This window comes from Fukomys damarensis, unplaced genomic scaffold, assembly GCF_012274545.1.
Source record: "Fukomys damarensis isolate Sample0158 unplaced genomic scaffold, DMR_v1.0_HiC HiC_scaffold_5, whole genome shotgun sequence".
NCBI lineage: Eukaryota > Metazoa > Chordata > Mammalia > Rodentia > Bathyergidae > Fukomys > Fukomys damarensis.
The window spans coordinates 67,993,282-68,003,578 of record NW_022900917.1 but is presented as its reverse complement, the minus strand read 5'-3'; the positions used below and the strand labels follow the sequence as shown (position 1 = coordinate 68,003,578).

General features: G+C 42.1%; 1 protein-coding gene across 4 annotated transcripts in view; it reads right to left on the bottom strand.

Moving 5' to 3' along the window:
- Nucleotides 1–773: 773 nt before the first annotated feature.
- The window catches only part of Fer1l6 (fer-1 like family member 6), a 123,369-nt gene continuing 113,845 nt past the window's right edge, over nucleotides 774–10,297 (bottom strand). For 3 of the 4 annotated variants that reach the window (XM_010611236.3, XM_010611239.3, XM_010611237.3), the window contains 2 exons: nucleotides 7,822–7,922; nucleotides 5,727–6,230 (listed from right to left, as the gene is read on the bottom strand). In XM_010611236.3, the coding sequence (XP_010609538.1) occupies nucleotides 6,047–6,230; nucleotides 7,822–7,922 (285 nt within the window). In that variant the 3' untranslated portion in view covers nucleotides 5,727–6,046. Of the gene's footprint in view, nucleotides 799–5,726; nucleotides 6,231–7,821; nucleotides 7,923–10,297 lie in introns of those variants that run through there. The other variant, XM_019205589.1, reaches the window with a different exon arrangement.

Genomic DNA, 10,297 nt, shown 5'->3' with positions numbered 1-10,297 from the left:
GGATGAACCTTCTCATACGACAGGCAGGGAATCTGGGTCAGAGCCATGAAGCTATCTCCTCATGTCATCAGCTCATATGAAGCAGTTGACACTAGACCCCATGGTCCCTGGTAAAGCACTCGGAGCCTTAAAGACAGAATCTCTGATCTCCCACCATTACTGAGTGAAAACTACTTCCTCTCTAATCTGTTCTTCACATAGAAAGGAAATCTAAATATGCCTCTCCACAGCTCAAAATACTCAATAGCCATCTGTTGCCTTTGAAATAGCTGTGTTATCAGGAACGAGGTCCCTACTCAACTCTGGGCTCCATCTCGGGACCTCTTGCTGACCCCCACTCTCCTGCAGGTCCCTTCCTGTTCCTCCCTCCCTTCGGCCTTGGGCTGTTACTGTCTGGACTGCTCTTCCTCCCTTCTCTTCCTCGGCCTCTACCTCTTTTCAGCCTTTGCTTCCCCGGGGTGCCCCCCCCTGTGAGATGCTCCTGGTATGGGGCCCTGTGCACGGCAGCAGTCTGTGACCACGTGTCTCCTCTCCATCAGACCCCATGCTCCGTGACACTGTGACATTTGTGTCCCGGTGCTGATGACCTTGGGGGAGTGAGGGCCAAAGTCAAAAGTCATTGATTACCCGTTGAAGGAGTTAGCACCCCTGGCCCAGCTGGGAGTGGGGTCATCATTTCCATTTACCTGTCTGAAACGGGAGAGACCAGAGGAGGTGCCAAGTGCTGCAGGTGCTGTGACAGGGCATTGGCATCCTGTCCTGTGGGCTGCTTGTTCGTTGTCTTACTGCTGTTACTCACTTTGTTTGGGGGAAAGAATTAAGATGTTTAAAAATGCCATTCTGAAACAGATAAGATGTTAAAAAAAAAAAACCCAAAGCTGTCAGATGAATAATGTGTTTTATTGAAGAACACAAATGGGGACTCCTGACTTCTTGGAAAATGGGCTCCCCCACCCACTCACCCCTGTTTTTACTGTAGTATTTTTAGGTCTCGGCCTGAATGATTAAGCACAGGAAATTTCCCATTTATCCAGGTTTCTGCACAAGGACGGGCCATATGTGACGCTCTATGTATAGAACACCAGACGTAGCTGATTCCAAAATCGTCCTCAGTGCTTCTCATATACTTCCCATGGGGGCATCTATCTGAGCCAAAAGTGGCCTAAACGGTTCTGCTGATGAGCTTTTTAGTACTTGGCCATCATTGCACATCAAAGGAGAGTTGGTAAGCTCTGTTCCACTTGGAAAGATCACCGGCTTTTCGTTTGCTTGTAGGATGGGTTTGAACAATGCAGATTGGTGCATCTAGAGTTTAGCTGCCATTTCCTTTCCAAACCCAGCAGAAAGTACACTATCTGACTTCCAAACTTAGCCTACATTAATGCTTTGCCTTTCCTTTTCAACAGTAACAGAAGTATATGTGCTTTTTAAAAACTTCATCTGTGAAACACACTCCTTTTCTTGTGCCCTTCTAGGTGACCCATAATTTGAAGATAATATCTTGGGGCGCTGCCAGAGTGCAAAGTCCTGGCAGCAGGACACTGTGTGCATCTTCTCTCTGCTGTGACCCCACTGCCCAGCGCATCAAAGACACCCGGGAAGTATTTTGAAATGAACCTGTGTAAATGTATATCTATTTAACTCTTTACACTGAAATTCACAATGTTTATCTTAGAATTTTAAGGAGAAATAGAAAATTAGGAGGAAAAGATAATAGTACATATGACTTAAACATGAACATGTTGGCATATTCCTCCAGACATTTTTATGCATGTATATGTCTTCTGTTTACAACATGTTGTATATAAAGTTTTCTAACCTATATATGTTTCTAACTCTCTCTCCCTCTCCTCTCCACACACACACACACACACACACACACACACACACATGCATATCCCATGCCAGCAAATGTTTGGGACTACATCATTGATGATGGCAGTGCATGACTGCATAGTAAGAAGGAACCACAGTGGCTGTAACCACTCTTGCTAGAGAACATTCCCAGGCACCAAATGCTCCATTGCTCAGCATTTCAGGAAAGTTAGGGTATTGTTTTTGTCTGTGAGCTCGCTCACTGAACAAGGTTCAGGGACCCGCACTGGGAGGGAAGGTGTGGAATCGCCCAACAGACTGCGGGGACATTTCTGGAATGCTTCTGCTTTATTCAGGAAATGCACAGACTTATATAGGGTAAGGTGGGGGCGGAGCCAGGGTGGTGCTACTGGATCGCTATTGGATAGGGTAAGGTGAGGGTGGAGCCAGGGTGGAATCGAGATATTTGGCATGTCGTTATTGGGTACATGTTAGTTTTTGGATTGTATGCTTTAGGAGCTGAGGTGAATGGACTCAGGACTTTAGAGGTTCTTGAGAGGAACAGTTTATCTAAGGTCAGATCTCTACACACCCAAGGGGGCGGATTATTCCAGCCATAATAGGCCTTGGAGTTTTCTCAGGAGAGATGGGTGCGGCGCTCCTGACTCAGCCAGACATTAACCTGATCCTCAGGGAATTCATTGTTAATAGGGACGGAGCATCAGGGGACACAGACATTCCTGATCCTCAGGGAATTCATTGTTAATAGGGACGGAGCATCAGGGGCCAGACTTCAGCACTTGAGTCTACAAACACGTAGGACATGCTTTGGTCTTTCTTTGATGGATCAGGAACATTCTGGAGTGACTTTTATGTGGACGCAAAGACTTGCTTTTAGAAGAGTCAGATCTGTGCAAAGCTATCAAAAACAAACACAAACAGAACACTAGCTCTGGTGCCTCCAGAGAGGAGCCCCAATTTAGTTTCCTCAATACATCCCCAAAATGTCCTTTAATGACAGAAGAAGTGGTTGACATACTTTTTGTGTATGAGGCTAAACATTTTGCATGGGATTTGAGGGCAAATACTCTAATTCTGCTATTTTCTTACTGTATCTGAGAAAACCGTCCCCTTGCGTCCAATTTCTGCCTTAGGGAAGTGGCATACAGAGACTGTGTTATGAAAATCGGAAGTTTACTTTCAAGGAAAATGGGGCCTGGTTCACAAGGGCATAGGATACTTTCTAAGACTGGCTTTGAAGTTCATTTGTGCTAGAGACTCATATTGGACCCGGGTACACACATTTGTCAGGCTCAGTGCCGAGCAGTGCCGAGGACAGCCATGGTTATCATTGGTTAGAGGGACTCAGAACTTGATGGGGCCTGGATACAGGGCAAAAGAGAATTCCTACTGGCAGCATAGAGCCCCCAAAGCAGCACACATACACTCATAATTATAACTCATATATCTTAAAGCTAATTATAAAATTAGCATTTGGCAATTGTCATAAAGCATCAATCAAAATGAATTTCCCCAGAACTCACTATTGCTATTGAACACAATCTATAAGTCGTGCTTTTAAAAAAACAAGCAACATCATCAACAATGAAGTGTTTTAGAAGGTTTATAGATGCTTTCTCTAAGCCAGTTTCACAGCCTCAGTGAGTGACTGTGTTCTGTAAACTGTAAGGATCAAATGAGGCTAAAATATATGTGATGAGTTAAAGATCTAGTAATTTACTTAACTTGGTCTATTTGGTATAAAATTTTGTTTAAAGAAAGTATTTTTATCACATAAAGGTACAAGATCCCAATGATAAATGTAACCATATTGTTTGCTTTAAATGTACCGATAAACCTAACTGGGAAAAAAAGAAAGTATTGTTTTTAGTTTATTGGTACATTTTAGGTATATAGTAGAGTTATATTCATTATTGGGATCCTGTACCTTTACATGACAGGTCTTGGTTCTCATTTTTTCCCCTTTTCCCTGACCTCCCTTGCCCCCTCTTCCTCTCCCTATTTACAAACACTATTTGCATTTTTTCATTTTCTCATATTTTTTCTTTTCCCTTATTGCCTTTCCCCTACCCTTCCCACTTTCCCTACACCTTTAGCCCTTTTCTTCCTATTTCACATTGTCAGTTATCTCATTAGGATCTTATGTACTATTATAGTTTTTCACACCAGAGAAATTATTCAGTATTTACACATGTGTGACTTATTTATTTCACTTAGGAGTATATCCTCAATATGTATCCATTTTCCTATGAATGAATCTAATTTCTCATTCTTTATGGCTGAGTAGTATTCCATTTTATAAAAAAAACATATCACTGTAATATGTCATTTAATTCTTTTGGAAAGATACCCAGCAGAGGGATGGCTGGGTCAAATGGAACCTCTAATCCTAGTTCTTTGAGGTATCTCAATATTGCTTTCCATAGTGGTTGCACCAGTCTGTGCTCCCACCAACAATGGAGAGGGGTTCCTTTCTCCCCACAACCCCGCTAAGATTTGTTATTATTTTATTTCTTGTTAGCAGCCATTCTTTGTGGAGTGAGGTGGAATCTCAGTGTTGTTTTCATCTGCATCTCTCGAATGACCAGTGATGTGGAACATTTTTCATATATTTACTTGCTGCTTTTACTTCTTTGTCTGAGAAATGTCTATTCATTTCAGATGCCCATTTTTGAATTGGGTCTTTATATTTGGGGGGGCTGATTGTTTTGAGTTCTTTATATATTCTAGATAAGAGTCCTTTGTCTGAGGAGAAGCTGGTAAAATTTTTTTCCCACATTGTAGGTTGTCTTTTAGTTCTGTTGATCATTTCTTTTGCAGTGCAGAAGCTTTTTAATAAGATGAGATCCCAGTTGTTGATTCTTTCTGCTAGTTCCTGTGCTACTGAGGATTTGTTCATAAAATCTTTTCCTATGCCGATGTCTTCAAGAGTTCTGCCTAACTTATCTTCCAGCAAATTTAGTGTTTCTTTTTTACTATTTAGATCTTTAATCCACTTGGATTTTAGTTTAGTGCATGGTGAAAGATAAGGGTCTAGTTTTAATCTTTGGCAGGTTGAAATCCAGTTTTTCCAACACCATTTATTAAAGAGACTGTCTTGCCTCCAATGAGGATGGTCGGCTCCTTTTTCAAAGATGAGGTAGCTGAGTACATCTGGAGTTGTTTTTGTATCTTCCAGTCTGTTCCACTGATCCTCAGGTCTGTTTCTTTGCCAGTACCATGCTGTTTTTATCACAGTGGCTTTGTATTATAGTTTCAAATTGGGAATTGTTATACCCACTGCCATGTCTCTGTTGCCTAGGATGGCTTTTGCTATTCTAGGTCTCTTATGGTTCCAAATGAACTTTTGGATTCTTTTTTCTAGTTCTGTGAAATATAGTGTTGGAATTTCAATTGGCATTGCATTGAATCTGTATAGCAGTTTTGGTAGTATGGCTATTTTCACTATGTTGATTCTTCCTACCCAGAAGCATGGGATATCTTTCCATTTTCTTATATCTTCCTTGATCTCTTTTTTTCAGAGTGCTGTAGTTTTCAGTGTAGAGGTCTTTTGTTTCTTTTGTTAGATTGATTCCTAGATACTTCATTTTTTGGATACTATTGTGAAAGGAATTGTTTCCCTAATTTCTCTCTCAGTGAGTCTGTTGTTTGTGTACAAGAAGGCTATTGATTTTTGGGTGTTGACCTTGTATCCATCTACTCTGCTAGAAGTGTCAATTAAGTCTAGAAATCTTTTGGTGGAGTCTTTTGGGTCTTCAATGTAGAGTATCATATCATTAGCAAATAATGACAGTTCAACTTCTTCCTTTCCTATCTTTATTGCTTTAATTTCAAGAAAGTATTTTTAATAAAATCTCAGACTCAAAGTTAAATTTCTCCAAATATAACCAATTACATAAAGAAAACATTCACTTGAGTGAATTTAAGGTCAAAGTTGATTATACAAGGTGAAAACAAGATGAAACAGTCATTCTTTCTGTGCCTGGAGGTAAATGGGGTTTGGAAGATGGAGGCAGGGGTTGAGTGGGGAGAGGCTTTCTCTTCCATCTCCTCCAGGACCAATCACCTTTCTTTAAACGTGGGGGTGGTTTCTTGGGTCCTTTGGCTCTATCCTCTTAGTACAGTGCTTCACGTGGTACTTGTTCTCAAATGTTCCCGGTGAGGAAGAAGAGAGCATTCATGAGAAAGGATGGTCAAATACTCTAGGTCCCTACGAGCCCACAACAATCCTTCGGCTGATCGCCCCTGGCAAGGTGTAGATGAAGAGGACCAGGAAGATGATGAGGATGATGAGGATGAAGCCGATGATGATGTACTTCTTGTAATTCCTCCAGATGAGATGGTACAGGCATTTGAAGGGGTTCATGAACCAGGAGAAGGAGGTGTCTGGGCGGCTGAGGGGGGAGGCAGAGAATGTTAGGGGAGCATTTGTGTTGGCAACACTCAGGACCCTCAAGCCTGAGGGAAGCATTTCTGACTCCCACTTTCTGTGAACCCACAAGAAGCGCCCTGGGGAGGGCAAAGAAGGCCATCGCCTGAAGCAGGAGCAGCCTGACCTGTGGATGACAAAGGTTCCTGCTCCCTTTTAAAGGTTGGGCTGGAGCAGGGCCAAAGTCAAGTCAGAACCCAGTGAGGGGTCCCACCACCCTCCTCTTGTCCCAGCACCTCCAGCGTGAGCCCTGCTTTTCCTGGAGCCTGTCTTGCCCACCTCATTCCTTAAGGGGCCCACTCTGAACTCCTGTCTCACTGTCCCTTGGGTTGTCTTCTTTCTGAGCCTATTCATCTTCTATACTCTGATATCTGCGTGGCATCGTTTCTCCCTAAAGAAGCTGAAAGCTCCTAGAAAACATAGCTTACATCTTAGATAATTTTGAGTTAGTAAATAACAAAGCACCCGCTATGTTCCTAAACATTTTAAAAGAGGAAGGTAAGAGAGACAAAATTACTCTCTTGAGACAAGTGGCATCTGGGAAAGGAGAGGGCAAATACAATTTCGAAGAATATTTTATACACACACACACACACACACACACACAGTATTTCATATCCTTATGTATATACTTTTTAGTTGATAGGTAACCAAGGATGAAATTAATAAATTAATATTTTTTCCTAGTGATTTCCTGCTGGGAGTTTATTTAAAGTAGTGAGTATAAAAGGAAAAATATTTTCATCATTTTATTATGATGGAAAACAGAGTTAATTGGATATCTAATTATGGGGTGGTGATCAAGTCCCATCTATTTCATAGCCATTAAAAATCCTAATTAGCACACACCTATAATCCCAACACTTGGGAGGCTGAGGCAGGAGGATTGCTGTGAGTTGGAGACCAGCCTGGGTTACATAGTGAATTCCAGGTCAGTCTTAACTACATAGTGAGACCCTGTCTCAAAAATCAAAACAAAAAAATCCTAATTAGGACTCTGGTGACAACAAAGCAAAACTTCTCAATAAGGCTTTAAAAATTAAGACAATTTTGTATGTATGGTTAGAGAACAAGAAGAAGAATGTGAAATTTATATTCACCTAAGAAATGAGTTAAAAACATGTGAAATGATTCTGGAATTCTTACGTGGTATGTCACAGGTGAGACCCTCTCCATTTGCCGAACACTCTAATATTTTTAGTTTGTTTTTCTTTTTTTTCAGTCTTCTGAGTTTTTAATGAATCAAGTTTATTGGTACAATTTAGATACACATAATGGTCACATTTATCATATGGAATTTGTACCTGTACAGGATATATCTTGTTTCTTATTTTTTTTCCACTCCCCTCCCCTCCTTTCAACCTTTCTTCCCCTTCTCACTTAAAAAAAAAGCTTTGTTTCCACAAAGAAAGATTGTTTTGCAATTGTAGAAACAGAAACTTCCACCAGTGGGTGGGCACCTGACCAACCCACTCCTGGCTTCTCAGGTCTCCTCAGAGACTTCTGGAGAAACACTGAACCCTCACTGCCCTGTCTCCACCCGCCACTCCACTCACTTGGGTTTGGCCAAGGGCTCTGGCTCCTTCCGGGCTTTCCCCACAGGACTCTTCTGGGCTTCTTCTGCTGTAACGAGGTGGAACTCTGCTTCCACCTTGCCCTACAGAAAGACACAAACTTCAGTTCCAGGCCACAGAGAGTCCTGGAGCAGGGCCAACTTTCCAGGAGTGTTAGAGAATGGCAGAAAGTATTTTGAGAAGCTGGCTGATTTATTTGGAGAAACATGGTTGTCTTTTTTGTGCTGGGAGAGGACACCTTTATGAGTAATATTAGCCCCAGAATGATGTGGAGTTTTGTGGATGGAGCGGTCCATATGTGCAGGGAAACACTGGACACACAGTCTCCTGTAGGACTCGCTGGTGATCATCTAACATGAAGAAACAGTACTAACGATAGATATGTAACAGTAATCAGAAAGGGGACTGTGAGTGTGTGGTGGGCCTTCACAGTACCTGCTACTCTCTTGTCTGTCAATGCTCAAGAGGAACTTGGTGGGCACAGCCCCACATTTGCCAAATGGCTTTTGTCATCATTCTTTTTGCTGTCCCCACTAACTGCTTTAGAACCATCCTTTCACTGTGGCCCCCTCCCTTCTCCCACCCCTCTGTAAGAAGCTGCTCCCATTCTTTGAAAGATGTGAGCAGTGTTCGCCTTTGGAATCTATGCCAAAGTTGACAGCAGGGTACATCCGATATCATCAAAGGATGAGACAGGATGCCAGCAAAGGTCAAGCCATTCTGTCCTGTTCCTCCACACCTTTTGGGGGCCTGCCAAGCACTCTTCTAGGACTGGGGACTTAACAGTGATTAATAAAAATGGAATCCTGACCTCCTGGAGTGCCTGTTCTTGATGGAGAACACCATGTCTCCTCTTGCCTGATTTGCTTTTGTGCATTGAGATTCAAGCTGACAAGAGGCAGAACTGCTGGGAACTGGCATATCCAGGAATTCTAACGCATGCCCTCACTGTCAAACTCCTCTCTCTCTCTGGGTGATGCATGGCTTAGACCTGATCTGACTTCTGAGGCCTGGCTGATTTATTACCCAAGTAATAAAGTCCAAGGCCCAACTAAGCCACAGGTCTTTAGTTAGCTTAACCATTCACCTGCAGGTCTGGCTACTGGCAGTGGTGACAATGTGATTAAATGTAGTTTCTCATGGGAGAAATGAGGAAGAAGTAGAATGTTTGGACTAAGGCTGGAGGAGAGAGTGGCAGTCACCTGTGAGTAAAGAAGTGTGGTGGCTTCAGTTACAGGTGAATCCATGAGTTCAAAACTAGGTGGTCTCGTTCACTCATTGGATTAAAAATCTGACCAAACTCAAAACAGCATTATATGCCCTGTGATCCAGAAATGTTCCCTAAATACATGTACATTATTGACAAATAATAATTGTTATTGAGAATTCATGGCCCCACCGGCAATGACTTGCATGGATAGGCACTGAAAATATTCAGAAACCATTAAGAGAGAAGAAATATAAAGCTTCTGTTGACTGTATTTATGCCTGTACACAACTATCAGCATAAAGTGAAAATAATAGAACTCCAGCAGAAATTTCAATGTTTTACTGATTGCTCCCTTTGTCCCAGCTTGATTGTTCTGTTCATTTATCTGTCCATCCATCTGACTAGTTAGCTAGCAACCTGACTATCTGTCTTCTGCCTCAGCAATAGGTAAAGAGCTTTTTATCTGCAGAGAAATGAAGCCATAGAAGTCAAATAACTTTTCCAAGGTCGTATATGCAATAGGCCATCTGCATTAGTTAGGTTTTCTTCTACTAGAACAAAATTCCTGGCAGACACAACAGAAAAGAGGAAAGATTTATGTTGGCTCACTGTTTCAAAGGTCAGTCTATGGCTGGCTGGTTTTAAGGCAGAAACATCACAGCAAAGAGCAAGGGAGAAGAATAATGCTTACCATGGCAGCCAGGAAGCAGAGGGTAAGAGGAAAATACAGAGAGGAAGGGGCTGGGGACAAAACATACCTTCAAAACCACACTCCCAGTGACTTGTTTTACCCAGTTAGGTCCTATGTCCAAATGAGCATATTTTACTATGAACTCATCGATGGACTTATCCACTCAATGAAGTCAGTTGCCTCATAATCCAACCACCTCTCTAGCAAGCTCTTCATTCCAGTCAAGGTGAGTATCAAGATAACTGTCATACCAACCAACTGGAATTTGAATCCAGGCCTATATGATACCAAACTTCAAGTTCTTTCCATTATAGCAACATGCCTGCCAACTTATCCATCCACTCAGACAGCTGAACAAGAAGCTTTATAAGGCTCTTCCCAACTCTCATAGGAGATGATACCATGATTGTCTTTATAATCACCATCTGTTGTGGCTTGTGTCTAGATGTCCCCACAAAGCCTCATGCAGTCATAGAGGGTGATTTTCAGAAGTGCCTGAATCTAGAGTGTGTGATGCTAGGACTAAATGTGTGATGCTGGGATCAAGGATATGTGAT